Source organism: Phragmites australis, chromosome 10, assembly GCF_958298935.1.
Source record: "Phragmites australis chromosome 10, lpPhrAust1.1, whole genome shotgun sequence".
Classification (NCBI taxonomy): domain Eukaryota; kingdom Viridiplantae; phylum Streptophyta; class Magnoliopsida; order Poales; family Poaceae; genus Phragmites; species Phragmites australis.
The window spans coordinates 32,032,210-32,050,841 of record NC_084930.1 but is presented as its reverse complement, the minus strand read 5'-3'; the positions used below and the strand labels follow the sequence as shown (position 1 = coordinate 32,050,841).

Here is an 18,632-nt window from a genome sequence, read left to right as displayed (position 1 = left end):
TAAATAACTAAATTTAGAACTAAAAATTATGAAAAATTAGTAGTTCGATTTCTATACTATTTCAGAATCTTCTATTATCTTAGTATTTGAGGTGAAAAGGAGTTATCACGTTCACTCTTTAGGGCTATAAAATTACCACGTTAGTTTGAAAAAAGAAAAAATCTAGACAACTTATTGTTATGGACATCTAACAGTCTAGATTTAATCAAATAGTCTATATTAGATATGATTAATAAATAGTTAAATTTGAAATTAAAAATTATTAAAATTAGCAGTTTGATTTTCATACGATTTGGGAATCTATTATCTTTTTATTTGAGGTAAAAAGAGAGCCACCACATTCACTCTTAAAGTCACAAAATTACCATATTAATCTAAAAAAAAGAAAAAATCTAGATCACTCATTGTTATGAATATTTAACTGTTGTTATAAATATTTAACAGTTTAGATTTAACTAAAGAGTCTATATCAAATACGATTAATAAGCAGTTAAATTTAGAATTAAAAATTATTAAAATTAGCAGTTTTATTTTTATACGGTTTGAAAATCAAACTATCTAAATAAAGAGTCTAGAAAACTAATGTCGCCACTCTTCGCGTCGAGTACTAGAAAACTAAAAATCCATTAAGATTGAAGCCACCGTTTGGAGACGTACGAGTCGATGCGCCGTGAGCGTGTGGTCGATCGCCACCTGCACCCTCATCTGATCGGATCAAATCGATGGGAAAACAGCAGTAGGTTGATTGGCCAAACCGGGCGTAGAGAAGCCATAGCGCAGACTGAACTGATAAGAAATTCAGAACTCAGAATTCACCAACATTTGCACGCATATGGCACACACACTATATATATATAGGAGGGAGGGAGTGGTGCTCTTCTATGACTTCTGAAGATTTTTTAGCACTAACTCACAGCCGACCTCTGCTGCCTTACTGAGATCATCAAGACGGGCATTTTTTACGCGATGATGCACACGTACACAACATTGCATTGCAAGATCCACTCTCGGTTGGGTGGAGCAGATTCATCTTCTAGTTCGGAGCGTTGCCGCGCGAGAAGAAGCGGAGAGACTTCGGCCGGATCGTACGAACGCCGGAGCATCCAAGACTCTGGAGCTCGCCAGAGACCGGCGAAGGAGCGCGGCGGGATGACGATAGGGCACGGAAGCGCTCGTCAGTTCGCGTCACGACGGATTCGTATCGGGTGCCCATGCTTATTCCTGACCGCAGGATATGGATCGAACGGATCTCAGTGTTATCTAGCAATGGGTCGTGAGAGAGCAGACCACGCTACTGTCGCCTTCATTGTTCTAGTTCTCTCCTTCTGCCACATGTACTGTAGCATCTGCCCGGCTGCGCACTACCACTCCCCATTGTCATCCGCTGGCACGGCCACAGGTATTGTGTCTGCCCATTGCACCATCGCCTCGCCACACTGTTCATCACTCTTTGTCTCAATCTCACCCTCTCCTAACCTTATCGTCTTGAAGACCCCCTGCCTCATGTGCAGACACACCGCCCACCACCCGCGGCTGCCACTCATGGCCAATGATGCCACACCAGCTCGTTCGTGCAGTGCCACCCATCGCTAGGCCTAAAATCCTAACTCTAGGCTTAAAACCAATTCAATCCCAATAGTCCCAATATGTAGTTTTGATAATTTCCAGTATAGCTATTATCCACACATATCTCTATCAATATGTATATCACAACATCATGATTGAATATGATTACAAGTGATTACAAGTTGATGAACTAAGCAAAGACAAGTGTTATCTAGCATAAATATACATTAACCGCAGCAAAAAATATCTAAAGAAAATAAAGACCGATGATGCCATTGTGCTCACAAGGCAACCGACCGGAGTTAGAAGTAGTATAGCAATTGCTCGCCACCACATTGCTCTCAGTGGGATTCAAGTAGCCAGCACCTAACTCCACCTGAAAAGCAAACAAGCAACGTGAATACAAAAGGTACTCGCAAGACTTAATCTATATTGGATACATATAATAACTCGACTTTAAGGATTATTCATCTAGATGAATTAACAAGGAATCAGCCATAAGATTCAGTGAGTTCATATGCAAGAGCAAAATTTGACCCAATGTGTGAGAATCTACACGTAACCATTTGCATCCTCCTATATCGAGATCAACAACATAACATAACTGTAACTTGAACCATCTCAACTCATCATCGGCCATCACAACTATAACCCAACATACCATAACATCCTAACATCAAAAACTCTACGATTGATACAAATGGATAGAAGCGTGCTCATGACCGAGAGTGTGGCAATTCGAATTGATCGTACACCCTACAGGGGTACTCATTTGCCCACATGACACGAGGATCATTTGACTTGTGCTATCCACTAAAGTACGCACAAGGGGTACTCATGACAACCTTTTTCAATTGAGCCCGGACCATTTGAACATACAATTATAGGTGTGAAAGTTCACTAAGGCTACTTCCGGAGCACCTTGGTTACGTCTAAAAGTGTGGAGGTAGCTAGAACTACTCATCGAGCAAACTAGATACATCTCCAAGTCTATTATGCCCACAACACATTTACGACATTACCTCTATAAGCCTATTATACTCACGACACTATAAGCTAACAAGCCAAAAAGTCACAACTACCAAAGGTATTCGGCTTATCTTATCATTATATCGACATCTAGTAAGTACGGAAAGTAACAAAGCCAACTACAACAACGATTGATCCTTAAATGATTCAAATAGGCCTGTTTTGCGGATTCGAAACTTGTCATTTGTATTTCGAATTGATGTATTTTGTATAACTCTGAATATATACGGCCGTGCCAGTATACTATCGTATACGAAAGTAACAGGAGACAAAATGTAATTGAAATAAGTAACTTTATTCATTCATTATTGTCGGTGACATGGGAACCAAGGGTCCCCGAGTCCCGAGGCCAGGACAGTAGAATGTCACGTGGCGCCTTCCCTTGGGGACTATCTCCCCGAGGATCGAGAAGTGCCAGTTTAGGGAGAGGACGCTCGGGTCCATGAACAATGACCCCCCGAGTACCCGTAGTTCCCCGAGGACCCGAGAAGTGCCAGTTCCGGGAGAGGGTGCTCGGGTCCATGAACAGTGGTCCCCGAGTACCCGGAGTTCCCCAAGGATCCGAGAAGAGACATATCCGGGAGAGAGCGCTCGGGGCCATAAACAGTGACCACCGAGCACCCAGAGTTCCCCGAGGACCTGAGAAGCCTCTTGCCGGTGGACCCCACAAGGGCTCAACGGTGAGGTGTCAATCGGTGAAAGGCCCGATGCTGCATTTAAGAGCGAGTGTGGCTTGTCACTTCCAACCACTCCCCCCACGCCTGTCGTACCGAGTACATCAGCCCCTGCCACCGCCTAGCAGGGGCGTGGGGACATTTAATGCGATGGGTCCCATCACGCGTCACTCTGCGGGGCTTGGAGATATTGTCGCTGGGCTCGAGGCATATCGCCTGCCCCCCCTGCTGTGTCAGACCTGCTCTGACTGAGCGGGCATGCGGGGTTGTTCAGCGGCTGCCCGGTGAGCCCCCCTACACCTGCTAAAGTTGGGCATAATGGGCGACAAGACCGGCCGAAGGCGCATTTTCAACCCCCTGTAATGTCAAGCTGCAGCCCCATGACGGTTGCTTTCCATTTATGGCTCATGGGAACTCGCGCCCCCGTTTCTGGACACGCCGAGCCTCTCCCGATAGGATAAAAGGGGGGTGCACTCCAGAGTCAGAACAAGTCCAAAGGAGAAGTCCTACGGGTTCGAACAGGTCTAAGAAGTTCTAGCACACAGCTGAAGCTCAGAGAGATCGGCACTTGAAGACCGAAGCTCTAGACTTAGATAAAAAAACCTTGTAACACAGAGATCCAGAGAAAGGCATTCCCAGAGCATTTATAGCATATCATCCACACAAGAGTAGGGTATTACGCTCCGTGTGGTCCGAACCTGTCTAAAATCTCTTGTGCATTTACTCCCACTAGCAGACGATCATCTGTCCTGCCTACATCTCATATCCTCGCATTAAATCCACGTACGAGGTAGATCTAGAACCAGCCCCCCGGTTGAATCTCAAAGGGGGTCCCTCAGGATCCCCGCTTGCGGTGTTCACCCGACCGACAATTATCAAAATCATAAAGTACAGTTTCATTTGTTCACACATACGTACAAACGCACACGCTATCTGACTAAACTTCATGGCGATCATTAGTCCTGATTCCCGGGGCCTCGCAAGGCCGCCGTTTAATTACATTCAGCTTCCCAGACTACCTTCGATTAAGCTAATGTACTAGTCGTCATTAGGCCGTCGCCGAGTCTGCAAGTCTGTAGACACACGCATCAAAGACAAAGTAGAGTGAGCGTTAGACAATAAATAAAACCAAAGATGGAACAAACAGTCTAGCGTGAGCTTTATGGACTGTTTATATATCCTGGGTCATCATCGACCACGTAGGCCTCAGAATCTGTAACCCCTCATCATCGGTCGTAGCCTCAGGTACTACAAGGAGATAGAGGGAGAGAGAGTCCAGCTACCCAACAATTCACTAGCTACAACCTCTCGGGAGCCCGGTGAACTGCAACATTTCTGAAATCCTATCTACAACCCCTAATCTCGACAACATCCCACAGGCAACTCAGCCACGAAGGCAAACACCACAAAGGCGAAAGGGTAATAACAATGGCATCTGAAAGGCAACCGCACTGCTGGGCCTCAATATGTATCATCGGCCATGGCATCCTCAGGCAACAAGAGCTCGGCATCACATAACCCTCATCTCAATAGCAAGAGGGCAACATCACTTGGCAACAGAAACCAACAGCCATCAGCTCAGGGCAAGCAATCACAAGCCACAGAACCCATCATCATCGAGTCACGAGCAACAGAGAGGATACTCAACATATACATCAAGTTACCGAAGTAAATGGCAATAGGGATCCAAGACGACACAAGTGAATGGCAACAATACAGCCAGATGGTTAGCAACACCCGTCATTGGCCCAAGCAAGACAAATCTGGTGATATCACTATTCTGATTAGCAACAAAATAGACACATAACTAGATGCATCAAGCCACTTGATAACAAGGAGATGGATTACAACGGCAGCTCAGCTATCAGCAACAAAATAGCATGACAAAATCCTCTCTTGATCAGTAACAGGGAGCTGCAATGACAAGAACCATATAGAAGCTTTGGCCAACATTAGGGCAGCATACACATCACAGTAGCCCGACCAACTTATCAAATATCAAGGCCACCAATCACAAGTAATCACAACAGTTAAGTGATACTGCCATAATTAACAAATAACCACATGACTGCACCCTCAGAAAAATCTCAGGCCACATCATCGTCTAGCAGCAGGGCATAGGACAACAAGGACACAAGGCTGCCAACAAGGACACGGCAGCACGCATGCCACAACCGGGAATAGAACAAAGCACACATACGCCAACCGGCCAAGTATCACTGAAGACTGAACAGAGCAGAACGACGGCAAAAAAAAAAAATCACCAAGCAGCACCATGCTAGCAACACGCACCCGACGGCCATCTAACACCCAGCCGGTGCATGAACACGACAGCAAACGAAGAAAGGGGCAGCGAGCCTATGCGCACTCATCAAAACACACGATAGCACGCCCTATTTGACGGCCATGGCACAAGTGCCGGCCGGAGCCCATCACAAATCAGGAAGCACCGACGACCATCACACCTCCATGGCCACGGCAACGAGGCCGATCGGCTTTCATCACAGAACAAAAGAACAACCGGCCACCGAATCAAAGCACGACACATCTCCACAGTCACGGCAACAAAGCCAGTCATATCGCCCCAGAACAAAGAACAACTGAACCAAATCACAACACATCTCCATCTTCACATCCACAGCACAAGAGGCCGGCCGGGACTCAACCTGCTCGCACGGACACAGGCACAAAGCACCGGCCGACGTACCTGTGCACCTCACGACCATGGCACGAAGGCCGGCCAGAAAACAAAGCACCACCAAAACACCTAAACGGCAGCAACAACAAGGCCAACCGGAACACTTGCTCACACGGCCACGGCGTGAAGCCAGCCGGTGTACCTGTGCGGTCACAGGAATGAGGCCGGTCGAATCCAAGCACCAACAAAATCAACACCTCAACGGCAATGGCAACAAGGCCGGTTAGAACACCTGCTTGCACGACCACGGCGCGAAGCTGGCTGACGTACCTGTACGACAACAAGACCGAAGAACACCTGTGCGGCAAAAGATCTGTAGCAAAGAAGAAGGAGGAGGGGCGCACGGCACAAAGGCACGGCGCGGCCGGCTTCTCTTCTCATCGGTGCTCCCATCAAGGGGGGCAGGGGCTTCACCCTTCCCTCTCTCTGCCCCCCCCCCCCTGAACTTGATCCCCTTCCTCTGCTTATATAGGGCAGCAGCCTGGGGGCGGATCGATATTGAATCGGTTGCGGCCTCCGTAGATTGCGGTGAAGAGATAAGCTCCGATTTGGTTGGGATTGGGACGATTTGAACTGGAGATAGGATAGGGGTTTGATTTGATTCAAGCGGTTGGAGATAGAGAGGAGGGGGGCACTCGGCTCGGATGGCAGGGAGAGGCGGTTTGGCGCAGGAGAGAAGCAAGGGGTGGCGCCCATGGTCTCTGGAGGTTAGGGGAAGAAGAGGAGCAAGGGGGCGCTCGGCCTGGGGTGGTTTGGCTGGGAGGGGGAAAAGAGACAGGCAGTCAGGTCGGCCTGCTGCGGGCCAAGAAAAGGGGAAGTGGGCCAGCCTGGCCCAGCACGGGAGAAAGGGTGAGAGAGGAGAAAAGAGGCACGAGCCAGCTGTGGTCGTTTCTCTTTTTTATATGTATTCATATGCATGTGTATGTGTAGAAATATTATGTGGATATACGACAAAATATCGTCGTACAGGGCCCATAGTATCCGAGACTCCCTTCTGAAGTCATCCCTATTGCCCGTCCGAATCTCGTCTCCTCCTTACTAACTTATACATTCCTCCATCATCATTATCTTTGTGAATAAAAGTAAACTCTAAGCTCGCGAATGATGGTTGAACTACCGCTCGACTTCTACCGATGACCTAAGCCTTGCTAAGCATAATGTATTAATTTTAAATTAGACTATTAAGTGCTATTCTCTGGGGTTACGATGGATCAAAGGATAACAATACCAAGGAATGGTAATGCAACAATTAGAATCTACTCTCAAAAGCCGGACCTCGACTAACTATCATGCATGGCATACATATAGCATACTTTATCAAATTAAAGACAAAATATGATCCAAAGTAATGGGTGCAACATGCTTAGATGTTTATCTTGGTGCTCAATTGCTTCACACACAATATCACAATCAGATTTCACCTCAAGAATACCCTCGTCACCCTCTGGTTCATCGATCACTAAAAGAAAGAACGATGCATCGCAATTAATATGATGAAATGCTACGTGACATGCACCAAATGCCATGAAAATTTAATAGGAGATGTGGTACTGAGTAATGAACATAATGCAACAAGAAACACTTGAATTAAAGTTTACCAGCTCATGGTATAACCAATTTAGTGAGATTCTCTCCAAAGGGTTAATTAATTAAAAAGAGTGCAATAAAACTAACTTCACTTTTAGCGAGCAATTGACATGCCAAATATTATTTTTTATGGGTTGGTTATACCTAAAGAGGGATCTGCCTATTGGCCCAAACATCCCAAATATTTCAGGTAATCTCTCAATGCTGTCGATTTTAAAAATAGGTCACATTTGCTTCTTTATGCTACGAGTGATGCAACCCAACTTGATAATTATGCATTAGCAGTCCAAACTTGGTTCCTCTGAACTAATTTATGGCTATTTGCCGCGTTGTTCTACACGAGTACATGCTGAACTGCAGGAGAATCAAAGATTGTATCCTTCGGGCAATGGCCAAGACTTTGGGACTTAACGAAGATTACTTTGTTGCCCAATTTAGCGTCAAGGCTCTCAGTTTTGCCAGATTCAACTATACTACCCTCCCTGTCCACGACCAGATCTTGTCTTTGGGGTCAGGCCTCACTCTGATGGTCGTGTTCTTACCATTCTTCTAATGGACAAAGATGTTGGTGGACTGCAAGTTCTTGGAGATGGCGCGTGGCACACTGTTCCAACCAGTCCTCACAGATTGCTGATTAACATAGGAGACTACATGGAGGTACTTACAAGATCCAAAATATCTGCACTGCTATATCTGTCATGATGCATAACCCAGTTCTGATCCAATCTGACCATCATCGATGCAGATAATGAGCAATGGGGTCTTCAAGAGTCCAGTGCACCGCGCTGTTACAAACGTGGAGAAAGAGAGGATCTCAGTGGCCATGTTCCATGGCCTGGACCCTAAGAAAGATATTGAGCCAGCAGCGATCTGCTAGATGAGAAGCAACCGGCACATTACAGGAAACTAAAGTCAAGGAGTATCTGGTCAGGTTCTATGAACATGTTTCTAGAGGAACAAGATTTATCGACTCTGAAGATCTCTAAGTGAGGCAGCTTAGTTTCGAACGGAGTAGCCATGGTGAATAAAGAATATTTTCTTTCTCATTGTGGGGAACATAATATGCCGATGTAAAGAACCTGTTGGTGGCTTTTTAAAATATAAAAGAAGTTTCTTACGATTTAACTTTGGTTTACGCTGCTAAAATGTGCTGTACCAAGGTAACCATATGTTTCTGGGGAGGTGGTACAGGTACAGGGCCTGTGCGCGACAATCAAAGTGTGTTTGGTTCCTGGGTTGAGGTTGAACTTGTATCAAATGTACAGGACTTGGGGCCAATCAAAAAGATACAGTATGAACTTTCGAATCTTGGAATCAATTACTTAATATGATTTTGTTTTCTCTACTAAGGTTGAAGCTTTGCCTCATTATGGAACTGAAATTTACACCTTTTCCTTTCGTTATTCTTCCATTACGTCCATTTTTTGCTTTTGCCGTCACCGTTAGTTCAGCCAATTCAGATGTACCGGATTGTACGAAAGCATTCCAAATTTTTCAAAAAATACAAATAGCATGATAGGCAACGAGATCATGCACACAAGTGACAAAAACAAAATTTCCCCTTTTCCCCCACTATCATCACCTTTGTTGTTTAGAGGGGGAAAAAAAGAGGTGAGTGCGGTGCTGGGTATATTCCTCTGCATCTTTTCCTGTTTACTGTAGTAGAGTAGACCACGGGAATTAAGATGCAACATCACATTCCAACTACATCGCTCAAATCTTCCTTGCGTGTCCCTGTATGCATGACATGCGCATCAGCATAAGCGACAATGGCATGTCGCCGTCTTCTTTTACAAAACTGGAGCGAAGTGCCGTCCAGACCCAGAGACGGGATAAGGGAGGCAGTTAGCTTCGGACCAACAACTGTGGCAAGCAAGCGACCATGGCCGACGACCAACCATGGAAGATACCGCCGATCGTGCAAGAGCTGGTGGCTGGCGTGCAGGAGCCACCGAGCCGGTACGTGGTCCGCGAGCAAGACAGGCCCGCCGTGGCCGGCGCCGCGATGCCCGAGCCCATCCCCGTCGTCGACCTCAGCCGGCTGTCTGCTGACACTCACCACGGCGCCGATGAGGCCGCCAAGCTGCGGTCCGCCCTGCAGAACTGGGGCCTCTTCCTGGTAAACTCTTGTAGCTTAAATATTTTCCTTTCCTTTTTTTTCCTTTCTGATCGATCTTTCTGCAGGCCGTTGGCCATGGGATGGAGCCAAGTTTTCTTGCCGAAATGATGAAAGTGACGAGGGAATTTTACAAGCTCCCGATGGATGAGAAGCAGAAGTACTCCAACCTGGTGAACGGCAAGGAGTTCAGGACCGAAGGGTACGGCAACGACATGGTCGTAGCTGAGAGCCAGATCCTGGACTGGTGCGACCGGTTCTACCTCATCGTGGAGCCAGAGCACCGGAGAGTCCACAGCCTGTGGCCGACACAGCCTCCTTCCTTCAGGTACACCTAGCTCCGGTCCATGCTACGGCTCCGTTTGGAATGCAAGAATCTTGCAGGAATCGGTTCGATTCCAAAAGGAATCCTTCGAAATTCCTACGTGGCCTAAGACTGTCAGTGCGTGAGCTGCCTCCGCAGTTGCCTGATCGTTCAGGGTTTGTGCTGCAGCGACGCTCTGCGCGAGTACACCGCCAGGTGCAGGGCGATCGCCAACCTCGTGCTGACAAACATGGCCAAGCTAGTGGGTCTGCACGATGGCTACTTCGTCGACATGATGGACGAGGAGGCCGCGACGTACGCCAGGTTCAACTACTACCCGCGCTGCCCCAAGCCGGACCGCGTCTTCGGCCTGAAGCCCCACTCCGACGGCTCGGTGATCACCGTCGTCTTCGTCGACGACACCGTCAGCGGGCTCCAGGTGCAGAACGACGGCGGCGTCTGGTACGACGTGCCCATCGTTCCAAACGCACTGCTTGTCAACGTAGGAGATGCAATAGAGGTATCACGAAGTAGCAGGCTTAACTTGTGCTGTTCCCCCGTGTTCGGTCTTGGGGACAAGTAATTTGAGTGAAATTATTGGCATCTCTTTCTTTCGTTCCGATGGACGCAGATACTGAGCAACGGGTTCTTCAAGAGCCCGGTGCACAGGGTGGTGACCAACGTGGAGCGGGAGCGGGTGTCGGTGGCGATGTTCTACACGCTGGACCCGGAGAAGGAGATCGAGCCGGCGCCGGAGCTGGTGGACGAGGAGAGGCCGAGGCGGTACGGGAAGATGAAGACCAAGGACTACATCGCGGAGCTGTTCGAGACGTTCGCGAGGGGGACACGAGCCATCGACACGGTGAAGGTCTGAACGTGATTCGCTGCGGCTGGGGCGCGGGCCCGTGGGGTGGTGGTCCGGTCCTTGTAATCGGGAAAAGAAAAAAGAATCGCCAGTCGGACAATGAAAATTGATGATACGCCGGCCGCCATCAATTTGCTCTCTGAAATGCCGCTCTCCTGTTATTTCACCTTTTGGTTTCGTGTTAATCACCATATGAAATGATATGTAGTGGCAAACTCAGAGGGTAGTTCGGTAGATCTAAGACTATCTTAGAATCTGATCTAAATTTGATTTAGTATGTAACCTAGCTCACAATTCGTTCAAAGAAAAACAAAAGGAAGAAGAAGCCTAATCAGGTGATGACATGTAGGGCTTTGGTTCGCATTGGACCCAAGCGGATGGACTAGACTGAGTCGTCCCCCATAGGCCCATACAGAAGGAGCACCGGAGCCCGGTGCGTATTGCAGCGATCTGCATGCAAACAGAAGCGCATTGCCATCTGGCCCATAACCGGACACCGTCAAGGAAAGAAAAGGAACTGGAGGCAAACACAACCGACTGAACCAGAGCCCAACCCGACCGTCAACAGAGCCAGCTGAAGCAAGCAGCGCAGGCCCATACTAGTTTGAAAGCGCGGTCAAGTTCGGGAATTTTTATATTTTTATATTTTAAAAATCAAAATTTGCAAAAATAAATGTCTATTTGAAAAAAATTGGAGCTAGATTACTGTTGTTCGTTGTAAGGACTACATCTACAATAACTTAATTCCACATTTTTTTTTCAAACGGACGCCTATTTATGTAATTTTTTAACTTTCAAAATATAAAAATACTGCGCAGCGCTGCCGCTGCTGCTGCGCCCTCGTGCTGGTCCGGCGTGGCCGGACTGGTTGGTTGATTGGCGTAGAGATGGCAACGGGTCTGCTTCTGTCGGGTTTTACTCAAACGGATCCGAACCCAAAACCTAACTTGCTAAACCCGATTCGAACCCGAAATCAATATCGGACGCAAAATCATCCCGCCCCTAGCCCCGGGGGCAACCCAAAACCCGACAGTGGGAGAGCGGCGCGGGTGGACGGGGTGCGGCGGGTGGACGGGGCGCGGCGGGCGATTGGGGCAGGGCAGGTGCAGGCGCTAGGTGGGCGGGGTTTCGGTGACACCCGCGGGTAAAAAAATAAATCCAAACACGAACCAAGTCGAGACCGCGATCCGATAGTTTCGCAGGCTATTTTTTCACCGAAACCACCTCTGTCGGGTCTGAAACCCGTGAGATCCGACCTGACGGGAGAAATTAACATCCCTAGGTTAGCGCATCCGGGCTCATCCGGCAGTAGTGAGCTAGACACGTCAGCGAATTTGCCAAAGAACAAGGTGGGCGGGCAGATGTAAGCAACCCCGCGCCGCCGAACCGAGGTAACCTACTGGGTTGCGAGCTGGTTAACGATGGCTGCTGATCTGAACGCACGGCACCGGTGCGAACGGGGGCTCCCGCGCGGAATATACTCCGTCTGCTGCCGTGCCGTGGGGATATACCGAGATATGCCCGGCAGCACCGACATTCGTGAGCTGATGATCCATAGTCCCGTGAGTAGTGAACAGAACTAAAAAACATAAGTGTGAAGCGGCGTCGCTCCAATCGATGCATTAAGTGACGAAACAGCAGGCAGACAGCTTGAATATTTGATTTTAGTTTAAAAAAGAATAAAATGTCTCAAACAAAGATCATTAAACTACCCATAACTTCAGCTTCAAGTTTTTTTTAAGCTATAGATGATTAGTTTCTAAAATTCTTAAAGCTAGAACTGTTCTGAACATACCCTTACTATTACGGTGGATTCAGCCGGCATCTAGCAGCATGAGCTGTGCTGTCTCTGCAGCAGCAGGGAGCAGGGAATGGGATCTGAGGAGCGAATGAGCGATTCGTGGTCGTGGGATCGATGGAGATCGATCAGATGGCACCTCCACCGCAATGGCCATAAACTACGACATCGTCTACGCTGTCACTAGCGGCAGTGTGGGAAACACATACTAGCCAGCATTCTTTAATACTATAGGAACACTTTTAAAAGGGTCATTAGTCAGTAATCGCATGTCAGTACTCATGGGAATGGGACCATCCATGTGACGGGGACGCCGACAGTAGTTAAGATCGATCACTTGTTCAGGAAACATGTATACCTTTAATTAATTACTAGCCATTATTAGTACTAGCCATTATTAGTACTAGCCCATTAACCCGTGGATCCGTAGTCCACGGTAGTACTCTTGCGAATGGCTATCCTTGTAGATGGTGATTAGAGTTTACCAAACCGATGGTCAGATGGTTTGCTTTTTTCTATAATTTTTAGGATCTCTCTCTCTGTCAAGTGCGGCTCATCACCAATTAGTAATAGTAAGATTGAAGCCGAGATCTGTAGTGCACTGCAGTGCTAACGAGGGAGAGAAAAAGGCATTGAAACGTTCTTGTGATAACGGACGGATATGCCCAGTTGCTCCACCCATCTCTGCATGATTGAAGAGAGGACCTTTATCTCTCCGTACGTACTCCCTATAACGTCGGACAACGCGCGGCAGGTGGAGCGCCGAAGCACCGACGACGGGCGATGGCGCTTGCGTGTGCCGCCTGCCATGCGCGCGCGCGTTGCTATGCGTGCGCACTGGCTGCTGCCTGCCTGCCTGCCTTTCCAGCCCGCTCGTCGACAGCGACGCCTGTTCGGCGCTTGCGACGGTGACCACGTTATCGCTCGGTCTCCGCGCGGCGCAGGTCATGGCCTGGAAAAATGTCGGGGTGGAGAGCGTGCCGGCCGGGCGCGGGTGGCTCCGCGGTAACTTTTTTTATGGGCCGAGGCCGCAGCAGGAACGGCGTCATGTTCACATGAGGAGAATAGGAGATGGGCATTCAGAAACCGGGTAAGGCAAAGGGCGTTCGTCATCGCCTCACCCGCGTTCTAAAAAGATCTCTAACAAGGAATAGTACATACGTATGTGACTATGTTCAGTAGTAAAAATGTATATTTGTGTCATGTAAAATTATGTCTCTAATGTTGTTAAGATGTGTGCTAAGATGCACTATGTCGGTCGGTCGGTCCGTGTGCACCTGACTACATGTACTTGAAAAAATTGAATGCAGCATGTGCTCTCCGGCGCTCGAGATTGCCCATTTGCCATTCTCACCGCAAGTGGACTGGCAACTCAGCTCGCGCAGGGACATATGCATGGTCTCACGGTAAGATCCAGCAAACTGCCAGGACCGAGGCCATACGATACGCAGGCCGGGGCCAATCAAGTCCATACCCGTTCCGGCCTCGCAAAACTGCACCGAGCTCCCTGACGCGACTGTCTGCAAGAAAGCCTAGCCGCGATTTATGCCTCTCAGCCCCCGCTGACGTAGAAATTTCTGCACGGCTCCACTGACTGCAGACGTACAGAGTGTCAGCGTGTCACGAACCATGCCCCGGCTTTGGCCGGACGGCCGGACGGACGGACGGACGGACGCAGCGGCAGGGCGAAGCAAGGCGCGGCGGCGGCGCATTTGTGGCGCCGCCGCGCGACCGCATCACCGCGGCACCGGCACGCGCATTTACGGCGGAATCCGTGGCCGAGCAGGCGAGCACGGAGCATTCACGCGCGGCACATGCCTGAAGCCCTGAAACCGCAATGCTTCGGCTGCTGCCGTCGCCGTTGGCCCGATGGATGGATCGAGCCTTTTTCGATCGGTCGGCACCAACCTCCAATCATAGCGTGCATGCATGGCCTTGGCCGAGGGCGATAGCTCCCGCGTCATGTCACGCCAATCGCTTGCTTAGCTAGCGTGATGCAGGCATCCCAAGCTGCCGAGTGTCGGTCGGTCTTTGTGTGAGTTTGCATATGCCTGCGATTTCGCAGCTTGCTGTTGGGATCCTCCACATGGTATGACAGCCAAGTGCGAGCGATGGGATCGAGCTCGATGTTTCAACGGAGAGCCGCCAATCGCGTGTGTTGTGTACGCCATGATAGGGATTGCGGAGCTGATTCTGTTTGTTTACGGCTTTCGTTAGCCGGACGAATGATTTGTTTGTATGAATGTGCGATTATTCGATGGACACACGCGACTTAATTCGGTGCCGATGTAGAATCTCCTTGCTGATTCAATTGGTTCGGTCGTGCACGCTGAGGTCGTTGGAGCATGGGCGCATGCAATATATTTTACTATTTTGGTTTTCGCCTCATATGAATGTCGGTACTGTATCCAGCGTACACCTTAATTTGAGGGCTCTGACAATTAATTTTAGAGCAATTGCAACCGTTCTCAGATTTTTACACTTCGTTAATCAAAACATGGCATTTCATAAACATGTAAATGTGTATCTATTGAAATAGTGATATGCTCTTTTACATCCATTAAAAAGGAAGACAAATTACTACTCTGTTCATCGTTATCAAAACATCCAACAAAAAACATGCATTTGATAGATGATGTTGGAAAAACACTTAAGTTCATAAACCATAAATGCCCTATAATGGCTGAAAGTATTATGCCAATATATCAGCGCATCATTAGCCCCTCCAACCATCATATACATGTACTGAATGCATGTATAATGCTTTCGAGGCTTTGATGATCAAATTCAGATCTAGATTCTTCCAAGCTTTTATAATACTATCCAAATTGGTTTAAAAAAACAAGCTGAACAAATAATGGTCAACCAGAACAGATGCAAAACAATATAGTAAGTTTGCTGAAACAATATAGTTCTCTCTATATATATATCATTATTGTGATCAAGTGCTCAAAGGGAAGTCGTCATTTATTTTTCAGGTTCTTCATGTAAGATATGTTACAATTGTTTCTTGATTTCACACACCTAAGAAAAAAGTAAAGAATTGCTACTACGAATCATGCATAGAACCCATTATGGGAAATTATTCAGACGAAGTTAGTGCTAGAGCTGAAAACAACAACTGACAGATCGAGTGTCATTAAAGGCTAAAAAAAAGAAAACAAAAATCTTGCATCATACTAAATTGTCTCCGTTAACAGCAACTGAATGAAATCTTACATAGTTCCCTATATATAGAACGCGTTCCAAGTTTCATCGCACCTACGCCAACTACAAAACATGGATTGACTTATTCTCTTTAACTTATGTTTACCACTGCACATGAGTTGAGATAACCAAACTTTCTAAAAAGTAAGTCACTCAATAAAAAAGAGACCAAGCCACTAATGTTAGCAACCATTGAGATCAAGCCACTAATGTTAGCAACCAATACACCTAGTGAGTGAAAACATGACTGAAAATTTCTTTTGAAAAAAAAAGACAAGCCGCCACATATGGGAGTCCAATAATATATCTTCTGTTCAGGCACAAGTACTCCCGAATCTGCTCCATTTATTTGTCACGTCGAGCTGAGATCTATAAGTTAATTAAGAGAAATCAATGCCTTATGTGAGAAATTTATACTGAAGTTTGTTTTAACAAATCAGTTCTCTATGAAGACAAAATTATTATAACTCAGAAACTTACCTAACAGATAGATAAAACATTAAAAACACTGAATGAAACAGGTAATACATAATATTCATACCTATTGAAAATAAGTGTTGATAACAATAATACCAACTCCAGCAGTGGCTTCAAATTTGCAGAATCCAGTGGTACATTACTTTGCGGGGGTACTGTAGCACTAAAAATCATCTCCTCCGCATCTAGTGGTACAGTGTTACGGAGAGAATGAGTCTGTACCTCGTGGTACAGTGTTACGGAGAGAATGGGGTTGTAAATTTGCGGAGTTACTGTAGCAACTGTAACACTGTAGCAATACTGTAGCAGTACTGTTTATAGAGGCTGACAGCGGGACCGGAGAGAGAAAAAGAGTAGTAAAAGGTAGGAAATATGGTAGTGCTGGAGATGAAAAAATAAAGAATACTGTAATAGTGATAGAGGGTGTTGTAATAGTATTTTTGAGGATGAAAATTTAAGGTAGCTGCTGGAGATGGCCTAAGAATACAAGCCGGAATGGTGTGGCTGTGTGGTTAGCGGGGTGGCGATCTGACGGTGTGAAAGATGGGAGGAGGCAAGGCGGTGCCGGAGAATTCATCGCTGCTGCTTAGTTCAAAGAGAAAAAAGAAGCAACGATGTTGTCTGGAGGTTGAAGAAGACCATCTGATCGTTCGTTTGGAATCAACGCTCATATTGCATCAACTATATCACGTTCAAAGTTCAGTCGACTGATGTATAGTCCCTCCCTTACTACTAACAGAGTAACAACAGCGTGAGCCAATTTCAGTCTATATTTACCAAAAAAACGTGCTGGTGCACCTTTTAGAACTCTACCAGTCTACTATAACTGTTGCAAAAGGGAAGTAGAGGACTAACCAATTTCTAAAGTACTCCACCCAGTTATAAATAAGTATCGTTTTAGATTACGCGTAGTCAACCATTATAAATATTGATTATAAACTATTGAGTTAATTGCACAAAAATATAACTATTATACCATTTGTAACATAAAACTACATGTATTACGCTTAGTAACACAAAACTACAAGTATTGTGTACTAATTTAGCATAAAACCTTATTTAAATTGAATTCACCCCAAAATGGTCTTATATTTCTCAAAAATCATAGAACTTTTTTTACGTGTTCAATAATTTATGTGCAATCTATTTTAATTGGATTTATAAAAAAGATAGTGTAGAATTTAAACTAAAATTCTCCAAAAAAGACTACTTTTATAACTCCTAACAATTGTTAGAGCCTCAAATAAAATTCTAAAAATATGGAACAAATAATTAATATTCTTATTATATGGTGTTAATTTCTAAAATTATTTCTAGATCTAGGTTTTATAGTGAAAAAATGAGTTCCTTTGTAAGTATATAAATGGAGCATATAAATAGATCGTTACAAAGGAACTCACTTTTGTACCATATAATTTAGGAATGGGAATAATTCTAGAAATTAGTCCATAATATAAGAAGAATATTAGTGATTTTTTCATATTTTTGGACTTTTTAGGCCCTAATAATTGTTAGGAGTTATAAAAATAGTCTTTTTGAAGAATTTTAGTTTAAATTATATATAAATTTTTTGAGTGAATCCAATTAAAATAGGTTTCACATGAATTATGTAACACGTACATAAATTCATAGGATTTTTGGAGAAATGTAAAATCATTTTTAGTGAATCTAATTAAAATCAGATTTTGTGTAAAATTAGTGCACTATACTTGTAGTTTTGTGTTACTAGTCATAATACTTATATTTTTTTTTGTTACAAATAGCATAATACTTGTAGTTTTGTACAATTTACTCTAAATTATTTTTTATATATCGAGTTTACATATTTGAAATATATGAGTAGATTTATTTAAAAAGTATTTTCATAAAAACATATATTTGCTATGTTTTATAAAAATATTAAAAAATTAGTAGTTAAAGTTGTGCATTAAAGACCGTGTTAATATTAAAACGATACTTACATGTGACCGGAGGAATTAATTAACTTGATACAATAATTTACAACGCAAAAGGAACATGCATGGTTGTGGATATATATTTGCAACCACTGAATTATAAAGCACCACAGCGAACCGAAGTAGGATAGGAGATCACTGTCAAGCATTAGAGTCCACCAAACAGCCCAGCTAAAAGAGAAAGGTATCCTTAAACTAACTAGCTACTCAGCCCTGACGTGTACCTCATAACTCCCAGAATTGTTTCTGTTCAGAAATGTTTTTGTTCAGAATTGTTTCTGTTCAACTAAAGGATCAAAATGACAAGTTTTGGTGGAATCTGCCTGCAAATGGACTTTTCTCAGTACATTTGATGT

General features: G+C 45.6%; 1 protein-coding gene and 1 pseudogene across 1 annotated transcript; both read left to right on the top strand.

The window, feature by feature from the left end:
* Positions 1-7,900: 7,900 nt before the first annotated feature.
* On the top strand, positions 7,901-8,540 carry LOC133930249 (protein SRG1-like; annotated as a pseudogene).
* An 822-nt stretch (positions 8,541-9,362) lies between these two features.
* LOC133930762 (protein SRG1-like) lies at positions 9,363-10,984 on the top strand. Its single transcript, XM_062377489.1, has 4 exons — positions 9,363-9,673; positions 9,739-9,998; positions 10,164-10,494; positions 10,606-10,984. Exons 1-4 carry the CDS (start codon positions 9,437-9,439, stop codon positions 10,846-10,848), a joined length of 1,071 nt encoding a protein of 356 aa, XP_062233473.1. The 5' UTR covers positions 9,363-9,436; the 3' UTR covers positions 10,849-10,984.
* The last annotated feature ends 7,648 nt before the right edge of the window (positions 10,985-18,632 follow it).